Genomic DNA, 17248 nt, shown 5'->3' with positions numbered 1-17248 from the left:
CTCCTGGCCTGCCCGCCTTCGTCTCTTCCCGCTTTGGACCCGGCACCCAACACCCTCCCCACTGCGCGTGGTGCTGAAGCCAAGCTTTTAGCTGTATCCCGAGTCTGGAGCATGAACTTTGCTTCCACACCCCTGAGTGAGGTGGAGATGTGGGTGAGGTGGGAAGCTTGTTCTTCCCAGTCATTTCTCTTGCTTTCAAACTTATGGTGTTTAGTTAAGCTTCCCCCACTACTATCCAAAGCTTAAATATGTGTCCAACAGGACAGACACGGACCTTGCCTTCAGAGAGCTCAGAAACCTACTGGGATTGCAGACGCGAAATATTAATGAAGGGTAGCCTCTCTAAAATTGAGTCTGGGGGCCAGCAAGGGGAGCTCTCACACCCTACCACTCCAGTCAATTGTAGACCCGACAGGAAGAAACCTACCTTGGCAGTGACTACTGTACTATCTCACCAGGAGGAAGAAAGTTTTTTTTCCTACCCAGCAACACCCCAGCCAATGAGAGACTTTCACAACTCGCTCAGCCAATGCGAAGTCCCTACACTTCAGATTCCCAGTTCATTCCAATAGATTTTTATTTACAAAAGCCCTCCCAGCTCCCCGCCTTCCTCTATCAAAGAGTATTTTTCTCCTTTTTTCTTGGACTTGACTGTGGTTTTGCCCTAACTTGCCTGTCCTGAATTGCAATTCTCTATTATTCCTCGGGGGGGGGGGGGGGGGGGGGGGGGGAAGGGACCAATAACTCACTTTTGCTGGCAAAATAACTGACAAGTTTTGTTTATTTTAGATATTTTTTAAGTGTATTTATTTATTTTGAGAGAGACAGAGACAGCAGCGCAAGTGAGGGAGGAGCAGAGAGAGAGGGAGACAGCCCAAGCAGGCTCTGCACTGGCAGCACAGAGCTGGACATGGGGCTCAACTCACAGACCTGAGTGGAAACCAGGAGTAGGATGCTTAACCGACTGAGCCACCCAGGCGCCCCTGAGCTTACTGCTTTCTTGATGACCCGGGAGTTTGAAGGTGTTTTCTCCTGGATTTCAACTTCACTCTTCGTGATTTGAGCACTCCAGGCTTTATTTGGGCATCTGTTTTAAGGCTTTGTCCTCCCTGAGACTACTCTTTGGGACTTCATTCCCCCTCCTGTTTGGAACTGGGCTGTTCTTATTCCAACTGTGCCATCTAGGAATTTTTCTCTTTGCTCTAAAGAGAAACCTCTAGGAACTGGGGTTCCCAGGCATCAAAACGCTCTGAGGTCGCCCTGCCCCTTCTGGGACTCTGGCAGGTTTTGGAGCGCACTTACAAGGAAATGGAACGACTCGACAGAAAGTATTTCAGAACTCCCAATGGCAATCATGGGGAAATTCTGATCTCTCCAAACTTTTTTTATTATTCAAAATTAAATTGGAGAGCTACAGCTGTAAAAGAAGCAAAAACCTGTATGGGATGCCTATTGTAAACAGTACCTTGAGGCTTGCAGATGTTTTCAGGATTCTGTTTACCTCTTTGTAAAATGAACAAAGATGAGAGAAATGTAGCCAAAGCTAAGTTTCCTTACAGCTTGCAGCCCACTGATAGATACCTGCAACATACAGAGCTTGACATTCCTCAAGGAACTCATGGCTGTCTTAATGCCTTAATGTGTATGTTTTATTAAAGACCAAAAGTAGGGGCGCCTGGGTGGCTCAGTCGGTTGAGTGTCCGACTTTGGCTCAGGCCATGATCTTGAAGTCCTTGAGTTCCAGCCCCACATCAGGCTCTGTGCTGACAGCTCGGAGCCTGGAGCCTGTTTCACATTCTGTATCTGTATCTGTCTCTCTCTCTCTCTCTCTCTCTCTCTCTCTCTCTCTCTCTCTCTCTCTCAAAAATAAGTAAACATTAAAAAAAAATTTTTTTTAAAGAGTAAAAGTAACCTTATCTTAACGGCAGCTAGCCCCTCAAGATCCTGAAAGCCGTGCTTCCAAATTCCTTAGAGACTTACGCAATCCTTAAACCCCACTAATTAAAAAGCATATAATCAGTCCCTCTTCACAATCCCAAAGCAGTCCTTTTTGCCCACGGGTCCTATCCCCATGCTGGAATACAATCACCTTTTTGCACCAAAAATATGTCAAGAATTCTTTCTTGGCTGTTCGCTCTCTAACCCAAACTTCAAATCACATCACAAAGTACTATTTCTAAATTAAATGAGGCAACTAAACAATTGAAAGAAGTCAGAATGTCTTCTAAGCCTCTTTACCTCCTCTCCTCCTCCCCGCCCTTCTTTGTCTCTATAATACATACCATCCACCTTGCTCTCAGGCCTTGCCTCAGGTGCCATCTTCCTCTGCACAGTCCTCACCTCCTTTGTCCCCCCTGCTCCCTGGTTCTAATCCTTTCACCAAACTTCCCTTTTCCTCCAAAACTCTCTCCACCTCCTCTCCTGAACCTATGAAACCCTGCCCCTTTTCAAGTTAAGTCTTTCTGAGGATCCAAGTAAACCCCAAATTTCTTACGTTCCCTGGACTAAGGCCAAATCATGAGCCATAGTCAAAGAGTTTCCTAAAATAACTTGCAGCTGAATAATTCCAATCTCTGCCTCTTCCTTCACCTGGCATTCTCGTCTCTCTGTCTTCTCCTGTGTGTCTCTTACAGTATAAGACACTCACCATTAGATTTATTTAGGGCCCCCTCAGATAATGCTGGGTGATCTCATGTCGAGATCCTTAATTACGTCTGAAAAACCCTTTTAGCCAGATAAGGTCACATTCACAGATTCCAGGACATGGACATATCCTTTTTTTTCTATTCTAGTGTAGGTAACATACAGTGTTATATTAGTTTCAAATGTACAATGCAGCGATTCAACAATTTTATACATTACTCAGTGCTCATCATAAGTGTACTCTTTTTTGTTTTTTATGTTTTTTTTTTATTTTTGAGAGAAAGACAGAGTACAAGTTGGGGAGGGGCAGAGAAAGGGAGACACAGAATCCAAAGCAGGCTTCAGGCTCTGAGCTGTCAGCACAGAGCCCCACGCAGGGCTCGAACCCAAAAAGCAATGAGATCATGATCGGATGCCCAACTGACTGAGCCACCCGGGTGCCCCACATCATAAGTGTACTCTTAATCATCTCCACCTATTTTACCCATCCCCCTGCCCAGATCTCCTCTGGTGACCATAATTTTGTTCCCTATTGTTTGGGGTCTATTTTTTGAGTTGTCTCTTTTTTTTCTTTGTTCATTTGTTTCTTAAATTCCATATATGAGCAACTATGTCATTCTCTGACTTATTTCACTTAGTGTTATATCCTGTAGATCCATCCATGTCATTGCTAATAGTAAGATTCCATTCTTTTTTATGGCCGAGTAATATTCCATTGTATACATATCTCACATCTTCTTTTTCCATTCATTTATCAATTGACACTTCAGCTGCTTCCATAATCTGGCTATTGTAAATAATGCTGCAATAAATGCAATGATGCATGTATCTCTTCAAATTAGTGTTTTTAGTATTCTTTGGGGTAAATACCTGGTAGTGGAACTGCTGGATCATATGGTAATTCTGTTTTTGGTTTTGGTTTTGAGGAACCTCCATACCGTTTTCCACAGTGGCTGCATCAGTTTGCATTCCCACCAACAGTGCACAAAGTTTTCTTTTTCTCCACATCCTCATCAACACTTGTTGTTTCTTGTGTTTTTAATTTTAGCCATTCTGACAGGTGTGATATCTCATTGCGGTTTTGATTTGCATTTCCCTAATTATCAGTGATGTTGAGCATCTTTTAATGTATCTGCTGGCCATCTATATGTCTTCTTTGGAGAAGTATCTGTTCATGTCTTCTGCGTTTGGATTAATTTTTTTTTGTTCTGTTTTGGGGTTTTTTTTGTTTTTATTTTTTGGGTTTTTTTTTTATTGAGTTATAGAAGTCCTTTATATATTTTGGATACTAACCCTTCACCAGATAATGTCATTTGCAAATATCTTCCCCCATTCAGTAGGTTGTCTTTCAGTTTTGTTGGTTGTTTCCATTGCTCTACAGAAGCCTTTCATTTTGATGTAGTAGCAGTAATTTATTTTTGCTTTTGTTTCCCTTGCCTCAGGAGACATATCTAGGAAAATGTTGCTATGGCTCATGTCAGAGAAATTACTTCCTGTGTCCTTTTCTAGGATTTTTATGGTTTCAGATCTCACGTTTAGGTCTTTAATCCATTTTGAGTTTATTTTTGTGTGTGGAGGGAGAAAGTGGTCCAGTTTTTCCTGGACCATTTGTCTTTTTTCCCACTGTATATTCTTGCCTCTTTGGTCAAACATTAAGTGATCATATAATCGTGGGTTTATTTCTGGGCTCTCTGTTCTGTTCCATTGCTCTATGTGTCTATTTTTGTCCCACTACCACACTGTTTTGATTACTACAGCTTTGTAGTGTATCTTGAAATCGGGGGTTATGATACCTCCAGTTTTGTTCTTCTTTTTCAGTATTGCTTTGGCATGGACATGTCTTTTTTTTTTTTTTTAATGTTTATTCATTTTGGAGAGAGAGCAAGCATGAGTGGGGGAGGTGCAGAGAGAGAGGGACAGAGGATCCGAAGCAGGCACTGCACTGACAGTAGAGAGCCCGATGAGGGACTTGAACTCAGGAACCGTGAGATCATGACCTGAGCCAAAGCTGGATGCTCAACCGACTGAGTCACCCAGATGACCCAGCATGCACATATCTTTTTAGGGGCAGGGGCAGGGTGTCACCATCCACACCCTACAATCAGTAGAGAAGCAATTGTAATTATTTGTATGGAAAATAATACAGCCTGGATTAGGATAGTGGCCTTGGAGAGAAGTGAGTGAATTTGAACTGTATATTAGTAGTAGAGCACAGAAGATTTAATGATGGCTTAGAAGAGTTGCTGAGGGATGAGGGGTGGTAAATCTGTGTCCTAATAGATGTGGACATAGGGCTGTATAATCCAGGTCTGGGCTTCAAAAGATCCTCTCAGGCCACGTAGGGAGTGGACTGGAAGGGAGAGACTAAGAGAATGGAGGAGGCTTAGCTCTGGGTCCAGATGGGAAAGCACAAGTCCTGAGCCAGCCCAAGCAATGAGGACAGAGAGAAGGAGAGAACATAGAGAATCAAGACACAGGATGTATTGGCTTAGGAACTGATGGGCTGTATGGGAATGAGGGCATCACCCAGGGTTGGTCCACCAAGGTAGAAGGAATCTGTGAACTTGAAGACATATCTCTTGATGTTATTCAGTCAGAGGAGAAAAAAAGAGAGAGAGAAAGAGAAATAAGAATGAAAAAGAGTGAAGTCAGTTTGCTAGTACTGTATTTTGTTGAGGATTTTTGCATCTGTGTTCTAACATTACACCTCAAGGAACTGAAACAAGAACAAACTCAGCATGAAGGTGGCATAATAGTGATTACAGCAGAAATAAATGAAATAGAGACTAGAAAGACGATTTAAAGGATCGATTAAACTAAGATTTGGTTTTTTGAAAACAGAAAATTGAAAAATCTTTTTTTCTTAATGTCTATTTATTTTTGAGAGAGAGCGTGAGTGGGGAGGGGCGGAGAGAGGCAGACAAAGGATCCCAAGTGGGCTCTGCACTGACAGCAGAGAGCCTGATGTGGGGCCTAAACTCATGAACTGTGAGATCATGACCTGAGCCTAAGTCCGACACTTAACCAACTGAGCCACCCACGTGCTGCAAAAGTTGAAAAATCTTTAGCTGACTAAGACAAAAAAGACAAATGACTCAAATTAACAAAATTATAAATAAAGAGGAGATTTAATAACTGAAACCCCTGACATACAAATGATCATAAAAGATTAGTATGAACAATTATATGCCAATAAATTAGATAACTTAGAAGAAATGGATACATTGCTAGAAATACACATCTTACAAAGACTGAATCGTGCAGTAAATCTGAACAGGCAAATAATGAGCAAGGAGATTGATTCAGCCCCCAACAAATAAGAGTACAGGACCAGATGCCTTTATGGGTGAATTCTACCAAACATTTTAAGGAAGAATTAACAACAATCATTCTCAAATTCTTCTCAAAAATTCAAGAGGAAAGAATATTTCAAGACTCATTTTACGAGGCCAGCTTTACCAAAGCTAGACAAGGACCCTGCAAGAAAAGAAGATTGTAGTCCAGTATCCCTGGTGAACATAGATACAAAAGTCCGCAACAAAATACCAGTAAACTGAACTCAACACCACATTAAAAGGCTCACACACCATGATCAAGTGGGATTTATGACTGGGATGCAACATACATATGGTTCAACATAGGTAAATCAACACATGTGATGTACTATGTTAACAGAATGAAAAATAAACATCACATGATAATTTCAATAGATGCAGAAAAAGCATTTGACAAAATTCAACATCCCTTAATGATAAAAATCCTCAACAAATTAGGTATAAAAGGAATGTACCTCAGCATAATAAAGGCTAAGGACACCTGGGTGGCTCAGTCGAGTATCTAACTCTTGATTTCAGCTCAGGTCATGATCTCACGGTTTGTGAGATCAAGCCCCATGTTAGGCTCCATGCTGACAGCACAAAGCCTGCTTTGGAGTCTCTCCCTCTTTCTCTGCCTTTCTCCCTCTCTCAAAATAAATAAACCTAAAAAACAATTTTTTTAAACATAATAAAGGCCACATGTAACTAGCCCACAGCTAACATTATACTCAGTGTTAAAAGTCAAAAGTTTTTCCTCTAAGATCAGAAACAATACAAAAATGCCCACTCTTGTCACCTCTATTCAACATAATACCAGAAATCCTAGCCATAGCAATTAGGCAAGAAAAAGAAATAAAAGTCATCCAAATCAGAAAGGAGGAAAAGTTTATGTTTGCAGACAACATAATCTTATATAAGAAACCCTAAGACTCCAACAAAAAGCTGTTATAACTAATAAACAAATTCAGTAAAGTTATAGAATACAAAATCAAAATACAGAAATCAGTTGCATGTCTATACATTAACAACACACTATCTGAAAGAGAAGAAAGCAAAACCATTTACAGCAGCATCAAAATAATAAAATACCTAGGAATAAATTTCAATAAGGAGGTGAAAACTATAAGATACCAATGAAAGAAATCGAAAAAAAAAAGAAATGGAAAGACATCCTGTGTTCTTGGCTAGGAAGAATCAATATTGTGAAAATGTCCATAGTATCCAAAGCAACCTACAGACTCAGTGCAATCCCTATCAAAATTCTAGGGACACCTGAGTGGCTCAGTCGGTTGGGCATCCAACTTTGGCTCGGGTCATGATCTCGCGATTTGTGAGTTCGAGCCCCACGTCGGGCTCTGTGCTGACAGCTCAGAGCCTGGAGCCTGCTTTGGATTCTGTGTCTCCCTCTCTCTCTGCTCCTCCCCTGCTCATGCTCTGTCTCTCAATAATAAATAAATGTTAAAAAAAATTTTTTTTAATTCTATTGGCATTTTTCATGGAAGTAGGAAAAACTGTCCCAAAATTTGTACAGAACTACAAAAGACCTCGAAATAGCCAAAAAGAGGGGTGCCTGGGTGTCTCAGTCAGTTGAGAGTCCAGCTTCAGCTCGTGGCATGATCTTATGGTTCATAGGTTCAAGTCCCACATCGGGCTCTCTGTGGTCAGCACGGAGCCTACTTTGGATCCTATGTCCCCCTCTCTCTCTGCCCCTCCCTCACTCGCACTCTTGCTCTCTCAAAAGTAAATAACCAAAAACCATAAAATACCTAGGAATAGGGGTGCCTGGGTGGCTCAGTCGGTTGGGCGTCCAACTTCAGCTCAGGTCATGATCTCACGGTTTGTGGGTTCGAGGCCCACATCAGGCTCTGTGCTGATGGCTCAGGGCCTGGAGCCTGCCTCGGATTCCGTGGCTCCCTCTCTCTCTGCCCCTGCCCTACTCACACTCTGTTTCTCCCTCTCTCTCAAAAATAAATAAACATTAAAAAAAATTTTTTTTAATATCTAGGAATAAACATAACCAAAGAGGTGAAAAATCTATACACTGAAAACTAGAGAAAGCTTATGAAAGAAGTTCAAGAAGATACCAAAAAATGGAAAAATATTCCATGCTCCTGGATTGGAAGAACAAACATTGTTAAAATGTCGATACTACCCAAAGCAAAATACATATTCAATGCAATCCCTATCAAAATAACACCAGCATTCTTCACAGCGCTAGAACAAACAATCTTAAATTTGTATGGAAGCAAAAAGACCCTGAATAGCCAAAGCAATTCTTTTTCAAGCAATTCTTGAAAAAGAAAACCAAAGCTGGAGGCATCACAATCCCGGATTTCAAGATGTATTACAAAGCTGTAATCATTACGAGTATGGTAATGGTACAAAAAACAGACACTCAGATCAATAGAACAGAATAGAGAACCCAGAAATGGGCCCACAAATGTATGGCCAACTAATCTTTGACAGAACAGGAAAGAATATCCAATGGAATAAAGACAGTCTCTTTAGCAAATGGTGCTGGGAAAACTGGACAGCAACATGCAGAAAAATGAACCTGGACCACTTTCTTACACCATACACCAAAAATAAGCCAAAATGGATGAAAGACCTAAATGTAAGACAGGAAGCCATCAAAATCCTAGAGGAGAAAACAGACAAAAACCTCTTTGACCTCAGCCACAGCAACTTCTTACTCAACATGTCTTCAGAGGCAAGGGGAAAAAAAAAGCAAAAATGAACTATTGGGACCTCATCAAAATAAAAAGCTTCTGCACAGTGAAGGAAACAATCAGCAAAACTAAAAGGCAACTGACAGAATGGGAGAAGACACTTGCAAATGACGTATCAGATAAAGGATTAGTATCCAAAATCTATAAAGAACTTATCAAACTCAACACCCAAAAACAAAGAATCCAGTGAAGAAATGGGCAAAAGACATGAATAGATACTTCTCCAAAAAAGACATCCAGATGGCCAACCAACACATGAAAAAATGCTCAACATCACTCATCATCAGGGAAATACAGATCAAAACCACAATGAGATACTACCTTACACCTGTCAGAATGGCTAACATTAACAACTCAGGCAACAACAGATGTTGGCAAAGATGCAGAGAAAGAGGATCTCTTTTGCATTGTTGATGGGAATGCAAACTGGTGCAGCCACTCTGGAAAACAGTATGGAAGTTCCTCAAAAAACTAAAAGTAGAACTACCCTATGACCCAGCAACTGCACTACTAGGCATTTATCCAAGGGATACATACAGGTGTGCTGTTTCGAAGGGACACATGCACCCCCATGTTTACAGCAGCACTATCAACAATAGCCAAAATATGGAAAGAGCCCAAATGTCCATCGATGGATGAATGGATAAAGAAGATGTGGTATGTATATATGTGTATATATATATATATATATACACACACACACATACATACACAATGGAGTATTACTCAGCAATCAAAAAGAATGAAATCTTGCCATTTACAACTACACGGATGGAACTGGAGAGTATTATGCTAAGTGAAATTAGTCCGAGAAAGACAAATATCACATGACTCCACTGATATGAGGAATTTAAGATACTAAACAGATGAACATAAGGGAAGGGAAGCAAAAATAATATAAAAACAGGGAGGGGGACAAAACATAAGAGACTCTTAAATATGGAGAACAAACAGAGGGTTACTGGAGGGGTTGTGGGAGGGAGGATGGGCTAAATGGGGAAGGGGCATTAAGGAATCTACTCCTGAAATCATTTTTGCACTATATGCTAACTAACTTGGATATAAATTAAATAATAAATTAATTAATTAATTTAGAAAAGGTAAATAACAACAGGAAAAAGAAATAGCCAAAAGAATATTGAGAAAGAAGAACAAAGTTGGAGGCATCACACTTCTTGGTTTCAAACTATATGACAAAATTATAGTAATCAAAACAAATGGTATAGGATGCCTGGATGGCTCAGTCAGTTAAGTGCTGACTCTTGATTTCAGCTCCGTCATGATCTCACGGTTTGTGGGATGGAGCCCCATGTAGGGCTCCACACTGGGCATGGAGCCTGCTTAGGCTTCTCTCTCTCCCTCTCTCCCTGTCCCTCCCCCACTGGTGCACATTCTCTCTCTCTCAAAATAAATAAACTTAAAAAAATGGTATACAAACAGGCACATAAACCAATGTAATAAGGGAGTATACCCACACATATAAGGTCAACCATATATATATATATATCTCCTGCCATTTACAACATGGATGAACCTGGAGGGCATTATGCTAAGTGAAATTAGCCAGACAGAGAAAGACTTCATGGTATCATTGAAATGTGGAATCTTATTTTAAAAACGGGGCAGGGGGAGGGGCGCCTGGGTGGCTCGGTTGGTTGAGCGTCCAACTTCGGCTCAGGTCATGATCTCCTGGTTTGTGAGTTCGAGCCCTGCATCAGGCTCTCTGCTGACAGCTCAGAGCCTGGAGCCTGCTTCTGATTCTGTGTCCCCCCCCTCCCCTCTGCCCTTTCCCCGCTCGCACTCTGTCTTTCTCTGTCTCTCAAAAATAAAGAAACATAATTAAAAAAATTAAAAAACAGGGCAGGGGGAGAATTTCATAGAAACAGAGAATAGGGTCCTGACCATCACGCTCTGGGGAATAGGGGAAATGGGGGGATGTGGATCAAAGGGTACAGACTTTCAGTTAAAAGAATACATTCAGGGGTGCCTTGGGGGCTCAGTTGGTTAAGCATCTGACTCTTGATTTCACTCAGGTCATGATCTCAAGGTTCATGAGGTCGAGCTCCACATAGGGTTCTGCGCTGGCAACATGGAGCCTGTTTAGGATTAGGATTCTCTCTCCCTCTCCCTCTGCCCCTCCCCTGCTCTCTCTCTCTCTCTCTCTCTCTCTCTCTCTCTCTCTGTCTCTCACTCTCACTCTCTCTCAAATAAATAAGCATAAAAAAAAAAGAATACATTCTGAGGATCTAATATACAGGATGGCGATTATAGATTATTATCCAGTATTGTAAACTGGAAAGTTGCTGAGAATACCTATTAAGTGTTCTCACCACCACCAAAAAAATAAAAATAGTTAACTATGTGAGATGATCAAAATGTTATCCTGATCTTGGAAATCATTCCACAATGCATATGTAGATCAAATCATCATGTTGGACACTTGAAATAACATACAATTGCAATTATCAATTATCCCTCAATAACAATGGAAAGAGAAAAAGAAAGTCCAGAGCCAAAAATCAGAATACTATTAACATGAATTGATTTTTGGTAACATTAATAAGAAAATAAATTGCATTTGGAGCCTTAAAAAAAAAAAATGGTAGACGAGATCTCTCAGAAAGAGAGGGTGTTAGGTCTCTAAGAGGGGCGGGTTTCCCAGGGCCTGGATGGACGTCAAGAGGTAGGAACATCCCCAACGGTGGAAATCCGATTTGACAAGAGTGGGGGCCAACAGGAGAGACTACAGAGGCTGGAGACCATCAAGTACAGCAGACCTCGATCTAACTGCCAAGGTCACGGATTCAATCCGGACTCCTCCCCAGCCTCACCCTGCTGGGGCCCCACTGCAGAAGCAGGAAGTACTGCAGAGACCCAGCTTCCTCTCTGGGTGTTTTGGCACAGCCAGGCCACCCCCTCACTCCCAGGGACCTTCCCACGTGGGGCACTGAAGCACTTTCACTTCCCCCAGGTGCCCAGCCCCTTCCCCAGCATATGGGAACAGCGTGGTGTACACTTGTTGTCAAGAACCGGATGCAGACTCTGAGAGAGAGGCCATGACAAGGTGCGGGGATGCGGCATAAGCAGAGAAAAGACAGGCGTGCTGAGAGAAGGGGCCAGAAACCCAGAGAGGGAGAGGGTAGATGCGGGGGAAGGTGAGGTGGGAGGTGTTGGGGGAGGGACACCAGAGACCCAGAGAGAGGACAGAGACAGAGGGCCAGGAAGAGGGGACAGAGATGGATGCAGAGATGGCAAAGCTTAGCAGGCAGTGAGGTCAGAGTGTCTGTGAGGTCGGCTGCTGTCCAGGGCTGGCCTGGGGCCCCGGGGCCCAGAGTAGGTGGGTGCAAGTAGATCAGGAGTCCCTGCGGGTCCCCCAGCCTGAGCCATGGAGACCTGGGAGGAACTACCCAACGTGTCCTTGGTGCCCACAAATCCCAAGGCCCCTCAGGTACTGGTGTGTGTCTGGGGCAGATGAGGGCGACAGGGGCCCAGATAGACGAGAAAGCCACCTCGAGGGTGTAGAGGGAGGGGGCGGGGCTCCACCTCTGGAACTTCCTCTTTCTCGCGTTCTTCCTTTCTCCCTCCCCCTCTCTCACAGCCTCTTTCTGCCCTTCTCCTCCACTGCTAACACCTCTTCTGTTCGGTCCCTCCCCTCTGGCTGCCCACCCCTCTAGGCGAAGATGTCGGCCCAGGACAGCTGCCTCAGCCTCATCAAGTACCTCCTCTTCGTTTTCAACCTCTTCTTCTTCGTGAGTTGCCACATGGCTACCCAGCCCAGGCCCCAGCCCCTGCCACAGCCACCTGACCTGATATCCCCCCCTCCTTTGCCCACCGCCATATTCTCATCTCCTCCCTCCAGGTCCTAGGCAGCCTTATTTTCTGCTTTGGCATCTGGATACTCATTGACAAGACCAGCTTCGTGTCCTTTGTAGGTGAGGGGGCCAGGGCTCCTGGGAGGGGCCTCCTGGAGCAAGTGTGACCCGGTCTGCCCCTAAGTGACATCCCGGGGTCTCCCTTGTCCCAGACTCTGCTTCACAGCCTGCCCACTGCTCTTAGTCTCAGTGCCTTCCTCTGGCAAATGAGTTGTGCATATGAATACTAATAAAAATGATAATAGCCATTTCTCAGGCACTTCCTACGTGTTAGATGTAGTGCAGATCCTTATCAGATCCTCCCACAAACCTTCCCCTCTCTTGAGGTTCAGGGAGGGGACGTCACTTACTGGCTGTCACGCAGCAAGGAAATGGAAGAGCAGATATAACATTAATAATAATAGTAATAGCAGGAAAATAATAATGGAGTGATAGTCGAAATACTGATAGCTCATGTTTAATAAGTGTGTGCCCTGTACTGAGGACTGTGTTGAACACATGCCTCCCATGTGTCCCTGAAAATAGCACTTGGAAATAGATATCATGCACCCCTACCCCTTGGGAGGTCTAAGTGACAGATGTATTGCCAAGAGATGGGACTGAAACTTTTGGGGGTGAGGAGGGGCTGAAGGAGGAAAGAGAGACTGAGAGCAAGAGGGAGAGACTATGACCAGGGAGAAAGGAACAGAGATCCAGAGAGAAGGGAACAGAGACCTAGAGAGGGTGTTGAGGGGACGGTGACTCAGGAGGAACAGAGTGCCAGAGAGAGGGGGAGATAGCATCCCAGAAGGGGGGGAACAGAGACTCAACATGTGGCAGGGACAGACACGCAGAGAAAGAGCCCCCCCCAATACTGCTCCCCAGTTGAGTGGCTGCATGGGTGGGGAATGGGGCTACCTGGGGCTGTGAGCACCGTGCCCAATGTCACTGCCTCTCACCTCCCCCAGGCCTGTCCTTCATGCCCCTGCAGATCTGGTCCAAGGCCCTGGCCATCTCAGGAATTCTCACCATGGGTCTTGCTCTCCTGGGCTGTGTGGGGGCCCTGAAGGAGCTCCGCTGCCTGCTGGGCCTGGTGAGTGCCCTCCCCACACCCCCCTCCAATAGAGCCCCACATCCAAGGAAGGGGCTCAGCCTGATCTCCCCCACTCTGCTGCCCCCCCTCCCCAGTATTTTGGGATACTGCTGCTCCTGTTTGCCATGCAGATCACGCTAGGAATCCTCATCTCCACTCAGCGGACCCGGGTGAGCTTGGCTTCCCCTCCCCCCACTCCTCCCAAGCTCCTGTGGGGGACGGGGGTGTAGGGAGGGGGCTGAAAAAGACGGAAACAAAGGTAGACAAGAGCTGACATGGACAAAGAAATAATAGTGACAGGCAGAGGCAGATGGAAAAACATAGGGACACAGAGACAGACACAAAGAAGATAGAGATGAGTTGAGTCGAAGGAAGACTCAACGACGAGGATGACAGGCACGGAGGAAGAAAGACATAGCAAGAGAGATCCAAAGGGAAATAGAAAAAAAAGAGAAAAACAGGCGGAGAAAGAAGAGGCTCCAAGAAAGAGGCAGAGACCTAATGAGAGATCGTGGGAGACAGTGGGAGAAACAAAGACATGATAGGCAGAGATTTTAAGGAACAAATACATAGCTAGCCATTGGGTGAGAAATCGAGACCAACTTAAGACGTTCAGGGACCTCATGGGACTGAGAAAGCCCAGAAGAGGCTGGAGTGGGTCGGGGCAAATTGGGGGTGGGGAAGCGCGTGGGGATCCGGCCTCACTCTTAGCCTCTTAGCTGGAGCGGAGGGTGAAGGATATCGTGATGGAGACCATCCAACGCTACCACGCGCACCCGGAGGAGTCGGCGGCGGAGGAGAGCTGGGACTACGTGCAGTTCCAGGTGGGTGAGCCCCCCCTACCCGGACGTGCATCCTTCCCTGTAGGTCTGGGACTCTGACAGCCCTGTCCCCTGTCCCAGGGAGACTCTGCCCCGACCAAGCCGGGGCGCCCAGCTCCAGGACCTTAGCTAAGGGTAACCCTATCCATCCACCCTACCTACTGCGTGGCCCCGTCCCCAGATGGCAACTCGACTGACTCCTGTGCGGTCGTTTCCCCCAGCTCCCAGACCCTGGAGAGGCTCTGATTTGTGCCCTGATAAGAATTCGCCCTCAGCCCCAAGGCCCTAGCGTGACCCCACTCCCTAACCCTGAGTGACTCTGGCCCTCACAGGACCCGGCCCACGTGAGACTCCACTCTGGCCACTCTCGTGGCCCTGACCTCCCATCCACCTGTTCCCCACCTGAGGTTGAATTGCACCGCCCACCCAATCTTCCATCCACAGCGTGATTCTGCAGCTCCTCCCACAGCCCCATGTCACCCGTGACTGGTCTCCACCAACCCCAAGTTCTTCTAACGTCCCCAAGCCTAGCCCGCGTGTGGTCCATCACCTACACCCATTACTTGGCCCTCTGCTCCCCAACATGACCTCATGCACACCACCCAGTCCCCTGAACGCCCAAATCATTTTGAATCCCTCCAGTCCACGTCTCTCTGACTCTTGTCCCTCTTCTAGCTGCGCTGCTGCGGCTGGAACTCTCCTCGGGACTGGTTCAGTATCCCCAGCCTCAGCAGCAACGAGTCAGAGGTGCACCGCGTGCCCTGCTCCTGCTATAATTCATCGGCGAGCAACGACTCCGCCGTCTTCGAGAAACTCTCCTTCCCCCACTTCAGCCGGCTGGGACCACTGGCGCGGCCCCGCCACAGTACAGACCTTTGCCTGGTCCCTGCAAACAGCGATATCTACAGCGAGGTGGGCAGGGTTTGGAGCCCGCTAGGAAGGGGAGGGGCCGGTGAGGGGGTAGAGCTGTGGGAGGGGTTTGCTCCCCAGGAGGCGGGGCCGCAGGACCTGGGAGGAGTCTGCAAGTAGGGTGGGGCTACGAGAAAGCGGCACAACAGGAGGGGTGGAGCTCCCCAGAAGGGGCGTGGTCTGCGGGGCGGGGCCTAAAAGGAAAAGCATGGCTGAAAGGAGGGTTGGACCGGACGAGGTGGAGACTAGAGAACCCTAGTAACTAGGGATGCGGGGTGGTGCCTGAAAGAGGGGTGAGGGCTGGGCTAAGGAAAACAGTGTGCACGGGGTTGAGGGAGAATCCCAGAGAGGACCCTACCTTTAACCTTTCCCTATATCCCTAGGGCTGCGCGCGGAGCCTCCAGAAGTGGTTGCACAACAACCTCATCTCCATAGTAGGCATTTGTCTGGGCGTCGGTCTACTTGAGGTAATTTGGTCCCGCCCCTATTTGCGATTAGCCCTACAATCACTAGATGGCTCCGCCCCCAAATTGCGCGCCTTCCCATTCTCCGGGAAAGGTGCAGGCGTGATAGAGCTTCAGCCAATCCAGGCTCTTCTGCCTCCCCGCACAAGACCTATCTTCTGTGAGCCCTGATTGGTTGTACGCAGGGAGTAGGCGTTCCCGCCTCCCTTGGCGTTCTAGCGCTCTGCTCTCAGCTGCAATATTCCTCCCTTTTCCCTGCAGGCGAGTGTGGCGGGGCTGAGCCTGCTACTACTGCGTAGGGCGCTCTGCCGGGAGCGCCAGCTGCAGGTGCCGGACGCCTATGGTTCGAGCCCCGGGCTTGGTCCCAGGGCTGATGGCGGAGGCGGCGGGCGCTGTGGTGTGCTGAGCACCAGCGGGCGTAGCGGCGGTCTCTGGGGTGGCTGGGGCATGGCGGACGCCTGTCCCAACTGGGGGGACAAGTCCCCACAGGTCAAGCTGCCCATGGCCCTGGGGCCCTGGCCGCTTTGGGATCAAGACGAGGAACAACCTGAGAACGGGAGCGTGGAGGTGGAGGTCGAGGTGGAACTAGCGGCCGAGGGAGAGGGGGAGACAGATGAGCCTCCGGAATAAAGTACCCTGGGCTATCTCTGGATCGCACTCCTTCCCAGACTCCAAACCTGCGCTAGACGCAGCTGGGCACCTCTACCCCACCCTATTCTTCTTCCCATCCTCCCTCTCTCCCTCGCGTCTTTAGTAACTAACCCCAAGCCTCCAAATTCCCATCCCTGATCCCATCTTTCACAACCTGGCCCAGCTCTCCCTCTAGCCCCACCCACCTTCTACTCCCTTCTCCGCTCCCCACGACCGCGCCCCCAACCCAAATCTCCTTGCTTTATTTTTATCCCCTGGCCCCACCCCTTTTTCTCCCTCGGGACCCCCATCTTCCCTACCCCCATCACCCTCGCCAACATCCTCTGGACCTCTCTGACCAGGTCTCCTTTCTCTATAGCTCAGCTTCATGACGCTCTCCATATTCCTGTGCAGAAACCTGGACCAAGTCTACGACCGGCTTGCTCGGTACCTCTAGGCCCCGCCCTTCCCAAAGCCCCGCCCTGACCCCTTCAAGTGCCCCAGAGGCTTCCCTGTGGTGTGTAAATATTTGTTCAACCCCTTTCGCCCCAGCCATTGAGTCCTCAACCTCCTCATTTCCCCGGGGACCCAGATGTCTGCCTGCCCATCTGCTGTCACCTCTCCCGCGGGACCTGAGGCTTCTGGTCACCAGCTTCCTGCCCCCAAAGATACCTCATTTCCTTGCCTCATGTGTTGGCCTACCGCACCTCCCACAGGATTATTTTTCGCCCAAACCCCAAATAAATCCCCTGCGTTTTGGTAAAATAGTTTTATCCTCTGTCAAAACACGA

At 46.8% G+C, this 17248-nt stretch overlaps 1 protein-coding gene across 6 annotated transcripts; it reads left to right on the top strand.

Moving 5' to 3' along the window:
• The first annotated feature begins 11 nt into the window (after nt 1-11).
• Nucleotides 12-17222, top strand: CD37 (CD37 molecule). 6 transcript variants are annotated; one of them, XM_006941004.5, is made up of 10 exons: nt 12-153; nt 11661-11753; nt 12364-12438; nt 12549-12621; nt 13509-13633; nt 13729-13803; nt 14353-14457; nt 15130-15366; nt 15747-15830; nt 16837-17222. In XM_006941004.5, exons 3-10 carry the CDS (start codon nt 12370-12372, stop codon nt 16912-16914), a joined length of 846 nt encoding a protein of 281 aa, XP_006941066.2. In that variant the 5' UTR covers nt 12-153; nt 11661-11753; nt 12364-12369; the 3' UTR covers nt 16915-17222. The 6 variants fall into 6 exon arrangements, with proteins under 6 accessions (XP_006941066.2, XP_006941065.2, XP_006941067.3 ...); XM_006941003.5 differs by lacking the exons at nt 12-153; nt 11661-11753 and adding an exon at nt 11850-12137 and having other exon boundaries at nt 16837-16904; nt 17010-17222; XM_006941005.5 differs by lacking the exons at nt 12-153; nt 11661-11753 and adding an exon at nt 11850-12137 and having other exon boundaries at nt 12549-12617; nt 13532-13633.
• Nucleotides 17223-17248: the final 26 nt, after the last annotated feature.

This window comes from Felis catus, chromosome E2 (genome assembly GCF_018350175.1).
Source record: "Felis catus isolate Fca126 chromosome E2, F.catus_Fca126_mat1.0, whole genome shotgun sequence".
NCBI classification, from domain to species: Eukaryota; Metazoa; Chordata; class Mammalia; order Carnivora; family Felidae; genus Felis; species Felis catus.
Note: the sequence above shows the minus strand (reverse complement) of the source record. Positions and strands in the feature narration are given on the sequence as shown.

What these genes read in the sequence shown, in the direction of transcription:
- CD37 (XM_003997517.6), top strand. Translation starts at nt 12,075, where the DNA reads ATGGAGACCTGGGAGGAACTACCCAACGTGTCCTTGGTGCCCACAAAT. An exon ending in CAAATCCCAAGGCCCCTCAG is followed by an intron (nt 12,138 to 12,363) that starts GTACTGGTGTGT and finishes CCACCCCTCTAG; the next exon opens with GCGAAGATGTCGGCCCAGGA. An exon ending in ACAGCGATATCTACAGCGAG is followed by an intron (nt 15,367 to 15,746) that starts GTGGGCAGGGTT and finishes CTATATCCCTAG; the next exon opens with GGCTGCGCGCGGAGCCTCCA.